Source organism: Trachemys scripta, chromosome 1, assembly GCF_013100865.1.
Source record: "Trachemys scripta elegans isolate TJP31775 chromosome 1, CAS_Tse_1.0, whole genome shotgun sequence".
NCBI classification, from domain to species: Eukaryota; Metazoa; Chordata; order Testudines; family Emydidae; genus Trachemys; species Trachemys scripta.
This window is the reverse complement of record NC_048298.1, coordinates 247,757,002-247,771,822: the sequence shown is the minus strand read 5'-3', so window position 1 is coordinate 247,771,822 and position 14,821 is coordinate 247,757,002. Positions and strand designations below refer to the sequence as shown.

Below are 14,821 nucleotides of genomic sequence, written 5' to 3'. Positions count from 1 at the left end.
TAACCATGAAATATCAGGTAAGCACGAGATTGTGCTTGTGTCAGCTCTGTGTCATCTTTATCTTTCTAATCTTAGAAGTTAGAAAAGGAAAATGTCTATTATCTCAGGCACTGCATCCCTGTCAGTGCAGGATTATTCCTTACAGTACATTTTCAAGTGTTTTGTTCTATCCAGTTTGTAAAGACTCACATGATGGTAAGTAAGGGAGATGCTACCACTTCCCTACAGAGACTATTCCAAAGCCTACCACATCTCAATGGCAGCCTAAATGTTCCCTTTCTCAATTGTATCCCATTGCTCTTAATTATACCCCCTCTGTACTACCCATACTAGCTTCCATCCTTAGTATTTACACCCTTTAAATAGTCAGAATTAGTAACCGGGAATTTTGATTTCTAATCTTTATACACTGTACCAACACACCTTCTCTACAGGTTTGTGATAGGAAAGAATTTGGTAAAAGGTTTTCAGCAAGAATCTGGGATTTAAGTGAAATTTTTTGAAAGACAGAAGAACTGTGAACATTGGCCAAAATTCCTCCTTTAGTGTCAGCAAGCCAAACTCCACTATCTTTAGTAAGGTTGATCCACTTATAGTGAGGGTTGAATTTGGTCCATTATTTGTAAGCTTTGAGACAGTCAAGATTGTAACAGAAGGAATTAAAAGAAGTGAACAACAACAACAAAAAAGGCTTAAAACCAAAGCTATGCAAAATATTCTCAAATCAGGCTTCAGGTTAGAAGCATATCTCAGCCTCTGCTTGAGAATGGTTGCAAACATGACCTGAGTTTGTTCAACAGATCAGAAGCCAGTAAACATCCTTCCTTGCACCCGTCTCCCCCTTCCCTCCTCTACATCAACAGCTCTCATCTTCCCTCCAATTAGCTACACAATCCCTCTCTCCAGAGATCTGAGATAAAAGTGGGCAGGGAGGGAGCAGGCTGGTATGGTAGAGAGGGGACCTTGTAAGGGGACAGTGGAATGGCCTGCTATGAGGGATTATGCTTAAAAGTTTGAAAAAATTGAACTACAACCTCCAAGTGAGGCTGCAGTAGCTGGCTTGCTTCTAAATCCAGCCACACTGCATAGTTCAGGGCATAAACCAATCCCTTCAAGGTTCACGGAGCCTTAACTAAGAGAGAATAAAAAAAACCTAATCTGGAGTCTGATTCTGAAAGTACTTAAGTATATGAGTAACAACACGTAAGACATGCGTCTGACGAAGTGGGTATTCACCCACAAAAGCTTATGCTCCAATACATCTGTTAGTCTTAAAGGTGCCACAGGACTCTGTTGCTTTTTACAACACTTAAGTGAGTATTCCACTTGAAGTCAATGAAGTCACTGCATTAATAACCTGATTTTCAAAGGTACAGAGCAACTTCAGCTCTCATTGACCTCGTTGGGATAGATGGGTGCTAAGTACTTCTGATAAATCAGATCACAGGTGTTTGCAAAAATCAGGGCATCAGGCCTTTTGGAGGTTAGACTAAAGCAAAATGGAGGTACAGATTTTCTGACTCTCCTTCAATATGAATTAAAGGCGTTCGGGCTAGTGCCTGAAAAGACCAAGAAAGTAAAAGGAAAAAAATCTTTTTCCTCTGTCATAACTATAAAGGGAAGAGTAACAGCCCTCCTGTGTACAATACTATAAAATCCCTCCTGGCCAGAGACTCCAAAATCCTTTTACCCGTAAAGGTTTAAGAAGCTCAGGTAACCTGGCTGACACCTGACTCAAAGGACCAATAAGGGGACAAGATACTTTCAAATCTTGGTGGGGGGAAGGCTTTTGTTTGTGCTCTTTGTTTTGGGGGGAGTTCGCTCTTGGGACTAAGAGGGACCAGACATCAATCCATGCTCTCCAAATCTTTCTGAACAAGTCTCTCAGATTTCAAACTTGTAAGTACAGCCAGGCTAGGCGTGTTAGTTTTATCTTTGATTTCTCAACTTGTAAATGTACCTTTTGCTAGGGTGTTTACCTCTGTTTGCTGTAACTTTGAACCTAAGGATAGATGTTTTTAGATCCAAGGGGGTTGGATCTGGATCCACCAGGAGTTGGTGGGAGAAAGGAGGGGGGATGGTTAATTTCTCCTTGTTTTAAGATCCAAGGGATTGGATCTGTGTTCACCAGGGAGTTGGTGGAAAAGTCTCTCAAGCCTACCCTGGGAAGGGAGTTAGCCCATTTGGGAGTGGTGGCAGCGGACCAGATCTAAGCTGGTAGTTAAGCTTAGAAGTTTTCATGCAGGCCCCCACATCTGTACTCTAAAGTTCAGAGTGGGGAAGGAGCCTTGACATCCTCTCAGAAATATTTTTTCCTGGCAGATATATTTGGGGTGGAGAAATCCTCATCTGAATATATAATATTCACTTAAGAGATCTTAAGGGTTCTCTGTAAAAAAGTTGTAAAGTGTGTGTGTCCTAACTGCTTTCACTTTAAACACCAACAGGATGCCAGAGGCATCAACAATATTCCAAAATATGTTGAAGTCATTATTTAACTTTATGACTCATCTGAACCAATATTATTGGCTAGTAAAGCTGTAACACCTGATGTATTTTTAGCACTGCAGTAAAAAGATGCCTTTGTTGGGGAAACACTTTTTTTAAAAAAAGGGAAAATGGGGCTGGGGGAAAACTAAAAAAAAAAAAGGGGGGGATTCTAGTTTTATTCGAAGGCTTTGCAGTTCTTTGCCCAAACTTGTCATCAGAGCTACAGCACTAAGCAAGTCATGATGCTGCTGCTTCAAATACTTTGATTGCTGTAATTATGCTAAACACACACACACCCAAAAACCCAACATGACAATTTAAATACCTGTTTTCAGCTTGATGGGATTTGAAACACTGGACATATTTAACCCCAGAAATTGAGTTTTCTAAAGGAAACTCAGCCGAACCTTAATTTTAGTGGCATTATTGAATACTTCAACACTGGTGTGCCCTTAAAATAGTCTGTAAATACAAATTACAGTACAAGTTCTAGCGAAAGCCCATCAATTAACAGAATTCCAAAACCAAAAAGGTTCACCCAGCCTATTCAAATCATAGTAAAAAAGCAAAATAAATCTGCAACAAACTGAATCTTTTGGATAGATTATAATAGCTTGACATATTTAGAATGTACCTTTCTTCTGATGGATTTCATAGCATTAACTAAATGACTTGATTGTTTTGCTGGCAGAATTGTGGGGAAAATGAGGGAAAATTCAGGGACCTAGTGGGACTGTAAGCATCAGCCAAAGATCCTGATAGGCCAGGACTGATAACATTTATATATTTTAGCCACCACTAATAAACCCCAGAGACTGTCACACAAACCCCATCCTACCAAGTCACTTTCCAAATCTAAACATTGCAGTTTTGAGGCTTGGGGGCTGAGGAGATGGCAAAGACTCAAACTTCCATTCCTATTCTTTAGTGGTGTCCATGCCCAATCCTATCAGAATCTTCAGGGGAACAGGTGAGTAGGTTGATGTAGGAGGCTGCTGCAGTTCAGAGCAAGTATTCTTCCTTTTTTGCCTCTTACGGGCGAGGAGGTGAAGACCATTTTTTGATCACTCCTTTCAAAGAAACTCTTGATGAAATCAAGGGTTTGGAAATGTCCACCTAGAGTCTCAGAAGCCTCCCAAAGGAAGCAGGACTGTGGAGCACAGGCATCAGAGCCTAGGAAATTTTGAATATATGACTAGGAGCAAGTATTGGTGAATAATATGCCTCTCCTGGAAGGAACATTTCTCTATGCTTTCTATTCAGTTCTTTCCTTCTCCAGTTTGCAAGCCGATCTCAAGTTGAATTACGACCTTCTATGTCCCAGTGAGAAGTGGATTCTAGGGTACTCACCAATCTTTCCGACATAGGTCAACAGGGAGTGCCAAGTCCACTCCTTGGGTCTTGGACCATCAGGGAAGGTGTGCCAAGTCCTGTCCTTGTCTTCTGTCAAGGACATGTCTAGTCTGAGCAGACCATAGACCTGTTGACTTCTTGAAGGTGAAATTCTTGTAAACACAATGTCAATGCCCCACTGAATTGACTTCTTCTTTAGATGCACATGTGTTAATACTGCACTGGAGAAGCAGAACAGTATAAAGTCATTGAGGCCATTTTCCTGCAACGCAGGATGGTTACCCATTGGACATTTTCTAGTGCTGTGTTTTGTTCAGTCTGGTTGTAAGAATCGCAGGTGATGGGTCTTCCACAAAATCCACTGGGATACTATAGCACAGCTAACAAATCTCACAGTCAGACAGATTTTCCTGATACTTAACATTAATTCTTCCCCTCTCAGTTTCCCATTACTCCTAGTTATATACATACATGCTACAATAAATTAATAAATAAATAGTCTCCATCCTTGGTGTTTTATACTCTTCAAATATTTATAATCTGTTATCTCTCCCATCTCCTTAGTTGTTGATAAACCAAGGTATACGTATTGTGGTGGTGCCTTTGCGCCACCAAAGTCAAGCTTCTGATCAGTTTTGCACTTAATGTTCTTTCACGGACACTATTTTATATGAAATTCCAAGTGCATCTATTCCAAATTTTCAGCACATAATCTCTGAGCAAAACGTGAGTTTTCCAAGGAGCTTCAAGAAAATCAGCTAATTAGTTTCAACAAAGCAACAAAAATTCATATTTTGAGTATCTTGATTGTTGTGGGCCCTTCTAGATTAAAAGCTACATACTTTAGAACTTGAAAACATTGTTCATAGTGAGAGTTTGGAATTATTTTGTTAATGAATAAAATGAATAAAAAGAAAAAATCTTATGAACCAATCCTAACATAAAATCCTATTTAGCTGAGGAAAACAAAGGTTCACATCATGCTTAGCCAGCCTTCCAGCACCCACTTCCCCAAGCATGAGTTGGTGTGATTTTTCAGAGCAGTGCAGAACAGCTAGTTTGGAAAAAATCTGGCTGTTGATGCTGGTGGGCACTTTGGGTAAGGGCATGCTGCCAGGATGCCCTCCCCACTGGGGCAGAGTTAAGGTAGAAATATGTTGTCTATATGCTGGTTGTTGTCGTGGTCACATGTGCATCTTTGGGTGGAGGAGTAAAAGGTATATCATGTTAGATACCATGACTTTTCATTTCCTTGCTTTTGTGGGTTTGCGTTAGGCATGTCGGGTGTAGAGCAACTTTTCATTCACATGGCATGAAAGGTTTTTTGGCACTAATTTCTTACAGTCATGGCCTCTCTATACAGAAGAGTAGACAAACACAAAGTAAGAGACATCCCCTAACACAAACAGCTCCTTTAGCCTCTTCCCTAAAGTTGATCCTTCTAGACCGCTGATCATTTTCATTGCTCAGTGCTGAATTTCTTCTAATTTCCTCTAAGGGAAACGTAAAGCATTCTCTCCAACCCACACAACCATTGTAGAAAATGAGGTCAGGATGCTCCCATATCAGTAAGCAAAGGAGAAAATAGCCAACTGACAGCCTCACTGCCACAGGAGGCCCATTCTACTTAATAGAGACTAACTTTTCATTTCTCTCTCTTTCCCCCACCCGATTCTAACAGTTATACCAGGCAAAGGAATCCCGCCCCCTACCCCCAACACACACACACACACACACACCTCACCATTCTGCAGCATCGCTGCTATTACAGCCTTAGGGTGAGAGTTGCTTCTACTCTGGCTGCATTTCCCCTTCCCACAATCCCACCCAGGAAGAGAAAATGGCTGGTATTTCCATTTTTCGAAATATTTATCAAATGCTTCCCATAATGTCCAGCATTTTTAACCATTTTGGTCTCAATCTATGTGTTATGGGTACCACAAAATTAAAGTATAGACCATCATGGGTTATGACTTGAAAATAAAAATGGGATCACAAGGAATAGAAAACTCCTAAATACTTCTGATCAATCAGAGCAAAGGAAACATCAACATTCTAATAACAACTTTTTCCAAAAGAGTTGTTGTCTTGTGCTGTGTAATATTGTTATATTGTGTATATGTCTATGTATTAAAGAATTGTGTAGTATCTTGAAAATGAGGGCAAGGAGCTTACACTTGATGTGGAAAGATAGGAAACCAGCAAAGGGTAGAGAGGGCATGATCAGAACCGCAGGAATAGGAGATTATTTTAGCTGCATCATGAGGGATAGATTGAATAAGAGAGAGATGATTTCCGGTCCAAAGTGACACACAGAGGACCAGCCAGTATTTAGGGAATTTGACTACAGCAGTAATAGTATAGAGTGTAAAATGGTTTTTTCCCCTCTTTCCTTTTTATAGCAAATGCTTATTGTTAAATTAGAACAGTGGCCCTAGTGCTATTCCCGTTACACCTCTAGAGTTAAAAAAAAAGACTTTTCTGGCACCTCATGTTCAACCTTTTGGTATCCATGAGACTGAGAACTTCCCAGTATGTTGGTAGGTGTAATTCATGGTAGGCAGGAAATTATAATAAACCTAAATCTATTAAAACAGTATCAACAACAGCAGCAAAATAATTTGGGAAAGTGGGTTCCTCAGCATGCATTTATGACAAATGATTCATGTCGAAATGGAAATAATAACAATTATTTTTCTGGGACCAAAAAAAAAAAAATCGGTATTTGTAATCAATGCCATTCATGGGAATGAATGAAAATAAATAACTGGGGATCACAGGTTATCTTTGGGGACAATGAAAAGAAAAATGCAATAAAAAGTCATTATATAGAGGTGAAGACTGCCTGTAGTTAATGTTGCAACAATGCTGTTATTTTAGGGTGGATTTGCAAGTCAAAAGCAAAACCCCAAATGGGGGTAAATTAATTTAATGTGGATACATGTAAAGTAATGCACATTCGAAAAAATAACCCCAACTGTACATACAATACAATGGGTGCTAATTTAGCTACAACTAATCAGGAAAGAGACCCTGGAGTCATCGTGGATAGTTCTCTGAAGACATCCACGCAGTGTGCAGTGGCAGTCAAAAAAGCAAACAGGATTTTAGGAATCATTAAAAAAGGGATAGAGAATAAGACGGAGAATATCTTATTGCCCTCATATAAATCCATGATACACCCATATCTGGAATACTGCATACAGATGTGGTCTCCTCATCTCAAAAAAGATACACTTGCATTAGAAAAGGTTCAGAGAAGGGCAACTAAATTGATTAGGGGTTTGGAATGGGTCCCATATGAGGAGAGATTAAAGAGGCTAGGGCTTTTCAGCTTGGAAAAGAGGAGACAAACGGGGGATATGCTAGAGGTATATAAAATCATGAGTGGTGTGGAGAAAGTGAATAAGGAAAAGTTATTTACTTGTTCCCATAATATAAGAACTAGGGGCCACCAAATAAATTAATGGGCAGCAGGTTTAAAACAAATAAAAGGAAATTCTTCACACAGCGCACAATCAACCCGTGGAACTCCTTGCCTGAGGAGGTTGTGAAGGCTAGGACTATAACAGGGTTTAAAAGAGAACTAGATAAATTCATGGAGGTTAAGTCCATTAATGGCTATTAGCCAGGATGGGTAAGGAATGGTGCCCCTAGCCTCTGTTTGTCAGAGGGTGGAGATGGATGGCAGAGAGAGATCACTTGATCATTACCTGTTAGGTTCACTCCCTCTGGGACACCTGGCATTGGTCACTGTTGGTAGACAGGATATTGGGCTGGATGGACCTTTGGTCTTACCCAGTATGGCCATTCTTATGTTCTTATGGGGGTTATGTCTCATTGGCAATTTCTATCCATTCTGAAAATCTTGAGAAAATTGAGTAGGGAGTTTCTGAAATTAAAAGCGCCGCTAAAAACTCACCATCCTTGGCCTACCTCTAGTGCTTTATTCTTACACACTTCTGTCCTTTCACTAAGAAACTCAGTGGACCAAGAACTTTCTTTATCTTTCCTATGTTCCTCTATTTAGAGACAGATATTTGGCTATTTATGTGATCTCTATCACTGTAATACCTGACCACCTCATGATTATTAATAGATTTAATTCTCACAGGACCTGTGTGAGGTTGGGAAGAATTTCCCCATTTTATAGATTACACGATTTATCCACAATCTACAGGAAATTTATGGTTGATTGAGGAACTGAACCTAGGTCTCCTGAGACCCAGTCTAGTAGCCCATCCATTGGACCAGTTCCTCCCCTCTGAGACAAAGTGCACTTTTGAGGAGATAAATCCTAAATTCTTGATTCTCTACTTTGTAAACTATTTTCTGCTTGCATACAAAAACTGGCAGAATGTAAATATATCAGTGAATGAATAAATGGAATTTTATCAAAACACAGTCCTAACTGTTGAAAGAGTACCATATTCTTTGTGTTTGCAGTAATAATATTTAAAGACCCCAGAGAAGAATTAAGAAAACCTAACAAAATCTTTATTACAAAATTTAACTCAAATTATACAGAAAATCTTCACTAACCTTTCCCAAGAACTCTACCCCTATCAGTACACTGAGTGACAGCATACTTAGCCAATAAATGTCAAGATAGAAATATTATATATTCAGATGAATCTTCATTGGCTGAAAATACCCTTAAAAAAAGGTTAATCCTTTCATGGGTGTTATATATACACACACAACATTTTATATGTCTCTTAAGAAATGTGGAAAAAAACCCTAACAAAACCAAATAAACAACAAATACGTCTCTCATTAAGGACTCCAGACTCAATGAATGAATTGAATATATTGCAAAAGTTGCGACAACCTTTAGATGTGTGACCTACTTAAAATCTATTATATTTTTATTTAAGCAATGATGCAATTACATAAAGTACTGCATCATAAAGTAAATATATATGCATGAATTTATCAGACTTTTAGAATGCATGTTTTTTAAGGCAGGGATTGTGTTTTCCTGTGTGTTTGGAAAGCAACTTGACCCAATTTGGACAGTACTACACTATAAATGACAATTTTGTGCATTGTTTATTTTTGCTTGTCTTTGACCTCCAGCAAGGTAATATATAATTGAAAATCAGCTGGATGTTGATAGGATAGAGTCGTATCAATCTGTCAAAAGAAAACTATTATCTGAATTGCAAAAGTAAAAAAGCTACAGCATCAGCTAAAGCATGAGGTTCCAACTTAATGGAATGCAATGTATGTGCTTTCATGACTCTTGAAAACAAATAATATGCAGCACCACAGTAATTAGACAAAGATGAAACAAGCAAGTCAGATACTATCTTGAAATTCCATTCAATGGCGCTTTCACCATCAGTTTGGCTACATTTTCACCACCACTTGCGATTATCACTTGAGAAATGATAGGTCTTCATGGCTAACCGATAGTTCTCCAAATGTAATTGTAAAAGGGGAATTGTCATCAAGAGCATGTGTTTCCAATGGGGTCCTGCAGGGTTTGGTTCTTGGCCCTTAGCTATTTAACATTTGTATCAATGGCATGTAAGAAAACATGAAATCATCACTGATAAAGTTTGCACATGATGCAAAAATTGGGAGAGTGGTAAATAATGAAGAGGAAAGTTGAGATTCAGAGTGATTTGGTAAACTGGACACAACCTAACAATATTCATTTTATTATGGCTAAATGTAAATGTATACATCTATGGACAAAGAACATAGACCATACTTACAGCATGAAGCATTCTATCCTGGGAAGCAGCGACTCTAAAAAGATTTGGGGGTTGTGGTAGATAATCAGCTAAACATGAGCTCTCAGTGTAACGCTGTGGACAGAAGAGCTAATGCGATCCCAAGATGCATAAGCAGGGGAATGTTGAGTAGGAGTAGAGAGGTTATTTTACCTCTGTATTTGGCATTTCTGTGATTACTGCTGGAATAGTCTGTCCAGTTCTGATGCCCATAATTTAAAAATTATGTTAATAAATTGGACAGGGTTCAGAGAAGAGCCATGAGAATGATTAAAGGATTAAAAAACATGCCTTATAGGGAGACACTCCAAGAGCTCAATCTATTTAGCTTAACAAAAAGAAGTTTAAGGGGTGACTTGATTACAGTCTATATAAGTGTCTACAGAGGGAACAAATATTTAACGAAGAGCTCTTCAATCTATCTGAGAAAGTTATAACAATCCAATGGCTGGAAGCTTAAGCAAGACAAATTCAGACTGGACAAAAGTTTAAAAAATTTTAACACTGAGAGTAATTAACCACTGGAACAATTTACCAAGGGTCATGGTGGATTCTCCATTGGAATTATTTGGGGGAAGTTCTATGGTCTGAGTTATACAAGAGGTCAGTCTATCATAATGGTCCCTTCTGGTTTTGGAATCTATGACTCGATAAGAACATAGTGCAGATGATGCTTTGGTAGGCTAGATACTGCCACACATCAAGAATTTACATTCCTTTTGTTGGAACAATTAAGAGATATGCCATGAGTGACAGACATATCACACCACAGTGTGACAAGCTTGTCCAACTTTAATAATGTGCAACTTTCCTGAACTCATGGTAAAAGGTGTTTGCCAGGAGACGTACATCAGTGCATACCCTGCCAGCTTGTACACATACTAAACATACTTTAATAACCATAGCATGGAAGGCACAGATCATATTATTCTGATTGCTGTAGTGTTTCTGGTGTTGTGTTCTGAAGTAAGGCAGGCTCACTGACAAGTGTCATTCCTTATCATGCAAGACTGAAAGTTATAAATAAAACTTTGTGGTGCTCTACATCAGTGGTTCTCAAACTAGGGCTGCCGCTTGTTCAGGGAAAGCCCCTGGCGGGTTGGGCCGGTTTGTTTACCTGCCACGTCCGCAGATTCGGCCGATTGTGGCTCCCACTGGCCGCGATTTGCCACTCCAGGCCAATGGAAAGCACGTCCCTCGGCCCACGCCGCTTCTTGCAGCCCACATTGGCCTGGAGCGGCGAATCGCGGCCAGTGGGAGCTGCGATCGGCCGAACCTGCAGACACGGCAGGTAAACAAACCGGCCCAGTCCACCAGGGGCTTTCCCTGAACAAGTGGCAGCCCTAGTTTGAGAACTACTGCTCTACATTGTTCTGTGAATGGAAAATTTGATTTATAAACATCCTTTATCCTAGTTTTGGATTTATGTCAGAGCTGAGTAAGATAGATTTTCATTAATCCATCTATGTAAAACTAAAAATATAAAAATTAAACATTTAAAATATTGTATTAATTTGAATCTAGGTCTACTGCCTCCCTTTATTAATCATATTTTTAAGTTGAAAATGGGTTTGAAGTATTTCTGTGTTGAGTATGTTATTTGGCCCATGTTTTTTAGTGCACAATATTGTATTTTGGGGTCAATAACTGGGCATATTATACACCTAACCCATGGGTGGGATTGATTTGTAGGGAAGGATGTGGAGGTAAAGAAGGATTATTTAAATTATTTAAGGTAATAAAATGATATTTTTAAAACCTTCTTTTAAAATGACAACATCAGACAGCCCCTTTATAAAGAATGTACTTTTCTAGACAAACATTGTAAAATGCCTTATAATTTGGGATGAAGTCCACACTGCTTTCTTTGCTGATTTTACGTTTCATGAGCACATGCAGTATGACTTGGTAAATAACCAAGAAATGTAAGGCAATTCATGATTAATACTATTACAACTGTAATTTCTCACCAACAGCCACTCTAAGCCAACATTCACACATTACTGTTTACACCGATTGATTTATTAAAAAAAAGTAGCATACCTGTAGACATGCTGGAGCTCTGCCCTGGGGTTTATTCATATCAACAGCCACTAGCTGCCATCCTCCAGCAGCATCTTCATGAAACATCTTGAAGGAGAAAATACTTGTCAGACGCATTTTACATAATGATAAATACAAGTGAAGCTTTTGATATATTTTGCTTAGGATCTGCTCACATTCTGATCTCTGCGCTCTTAAAGAAAGAGGGAAATGGTTCTTATTGTTAGAGAATACGCAAAATAGATCTCACCATTCTCCTATTTTAATAACAATTGTGCCCGAATAATAACTTTTACTGTGCCGAATTTCATTCAGATAATATGAAAAGCCACATTCCATCTACCTAATAATTGGTCCAAATATATTAGTGCTAATTTTACTAATGAGTTCAGAGTGGATCTGTTCAGCACTATTTGTTTTGTAGAATCTCTCAGAACAAAGCTCCTCATCTATTCAGCATCTTTAGAAGAAACCCAGCCATCTTACATTCTTGTTAAAAGCAGGTTTCATTGTGGTCTTTTGCAGAACTCTCTGGGATTTACACCAAGGGAACAGTAATAAATCACAGCATGCCCTTTTACCGACAAAAGTACTTTACACCAAGGGTCAGATTCTGATCTTTGTTACACTGCATGTCCACAGTAACTCCATAACAGTTCAGTGTAGTTACTCTGACGATTCAGTGGTATAATTAAAAATGTGGAGTGAAATCCTGGCTTCATTGAAATCACTGGCAAAACTCTCATTGACTTCAGTGGGCCAGGATTTCCCCCCAGCCTTTAGAAAACAGAACATCTATATAAAATGGCTTTTAACAATAGGTCATAAAAAGATGTAGGTTGATTGGCATAGGAAACGTGTCCTGAAAGCCATTAACAGAAAATGCGCATGTGTTCCTGTGTAGACAATGAGGTACACTAATTTTTTACTCATCATCTGAGAGAACTCCCTTTATACCACTTACTTCAGCAGCCCATAAATACCTGAGGGTCAATTTTCTTTGATCAGTAGTAGACTAATATTCTGCACAAGTTAACTGATTTGTCAAGTGGACAAATGAAGTAAATCATACAGCAAAAGTACAGAAGAAAATTTTGTCAAAGTCACTTCATGCCAAAACAAGAAATATGGTACATTTTTATATGGCACTTTGTATTGGAAAGGTTCCTTTAGACAATTCCGACTAATACAGAAACAGTAGAATAATTTTTTTTTATAGTCTGTTAAACTAGATTCCCATTATGTCAGTGTTTCAGGTCACATAACTTTTTGGAACAAGATAGCCATTAACCTGTCTACAGTCCACAAATTATTTTTATTCTATGATATGATGGTGTTCATACCTAATGTGATCATGTTCTTCTCGTCTGATGACATTATCCTTAGTGTTTCTATTTTCCCCAAATGTGGCTGCTTCTAGAGTTTCCCCATAGAGACTTTTCTGTCATAGACCCTAGTTAATTCACAGAGGCTGTGGCATTTTAACTAGGGACGTGACAGATACTAAACCCAGATCTGATTTGTACACTGATGTGTTTGGTGTGAATCATCTTCACCCAGAATTACATTTGGACTAGGCCAGGTTTCAGCTAAGATTGTGGTCTCAACAATAACCTTATACTAATGAATTTCATAGGCAAAGTGTGGATTGTGTGAAAAAGTATGTCCTGCTAGGAGTAATGTGAAGGAGCAAATTTTAAACTGATAAAAAGAAAAATGTTCTGACACAAATTGCACTTAGACTGCAGAACTCAATGCCACAAGATATCATGGAGGCCAAGAAATGAGCAGGACTCACTAAAGGACTGGGCATTCATATGGATAACAAGAATTTCCAGAGTTATAATCGAAAATATTAAACAAAATAATTTTGGAAGAGATTTACACCCATCCTTGACCTGCCTCTTCCCCCCCCCCCGCCCTCGCCCTTTACTTCCCACGCTGCATCCTTGCTCCTCCCCTCCCTTCTAAACGCCGCAAGCCAGCCGATTGCTGCCGGCAGGAGGCAGGGGAGGGAGGGGGAGCCTGCGCACCCAGTCCTCGCTCCTCTCCCCGAAACACCACAAGTCAGCTGATTGCCGCAGGCAGGAGGCAGGGGAGGAGGGGGAAGGCGCTGATCCGCGGGGTCTGCTGGCGAGCGGGAGGCACTGTTGGGAGGAGGAGTGTAAGGAGGCAGCCAGCTGTGGAGAAAGCAGGCAGCCAAACAATGTAAGAGTGGAGCATTGCAGAACTTCAAATGAGCATGTTCCCTCATTGATCAGCAACGTAACAATGAAACAACGTTAACCGGGACGACTTAAAGTGAGGAGTTACTGTACTTAAAATAGCCACTGTGATGATGCAGCAGACATTTATAGTCTGGACAGGGTGTGCACATGGGGGGTAAGCACGGGTACACACACACATACACCTTATAATCAGTGTGGGGCACAGAACTCCTCCAGCTCTGGGGCTACGGCGGGAAGAGCCCAAATTCCAAAACCCTAATATTATATGCAAACAAAAAATAAAAAGGAATCATTCTATCTCTAATTATGATGGACAAATGGGCAGTGTGTACAGTATATAGCAAGATATGCCCACTAATGATGGCATGATTATTCTCTACTATATTTTTATATTATATTTTTTAAGATACCCAATTTGAATGATACACTCTAGAATACAGAATGTACTGAGATGGGCAATAACTAGCAGGGATTTCTGGTTTACTACTCTGCAATAAATTATAAACAGAGGTACGCAAACAATATCTCAGTATTCAGAGCTATAACATCAGAACTCTACCTGGGTAGTAGCTGTTGAAGTAGTACTGCTTCTGGACCCCCACATCTGCTGGAATTGCACTCTTATTTCAGCAAATGTTTCAATGATGACAGCGATGAACACGTTCTACAAGAAAAATTAAAAGCAAAGGCTTACCAGGAAGCTCAGCAGGTGGAAAAGAGCAGAAATTCAGTTGAACATGATTTATATTCCAGGCAGGTTTAAAAGAACAAATTGTTCAGTACCTTAACAAGCCAGGCAAGAAAGAAAATTAAGGTGATGAAATAGAAGTATGAACGCCATCGGGGAAAACTGTCAATTGCTCTATACATAAGGAACACCCAGCCTTCTTGAGAAGCAGCTTCATAAACGGTAAATATGCTTGTGCCTGTTGATGAAAAATGAAAATATTTTAAATAAAAAATAAA

General features: G+C 39.2%; 1 protein-coding gene across 1 annotated transcript in view; it reads right to left on the bottom strand.

The window, feature by feature from the left end:
• Positions 1 to 14,821, bottom strand: part of NALCN (sodium leak channel, non-selective) — a 268,079-nt gene that overhangs the window by 190,297 nt on the left and 62,961 nt on the right. Inside the window, exons 2-4 of the mRNA XM_034758207.1 lie at positions 14,639 to 14,781; positions 14,415 to 14,519; positions 11,628 to 11,714 (exon numbers count right to left, since the gene is read on the bottom strand). Coding sequence (XP_034614098.1) covers positions 11,628 to 11,714; positions 14,415 to 14,519; positions 14,639 to 14,781 — 335 coding nt within the window. The remainder of the gene's footprint in view (positions 1 to 11,627; positions 11,715 to 14,414; positions 14,520 to 14,638; positions 14,782 to 14,821) is intronic.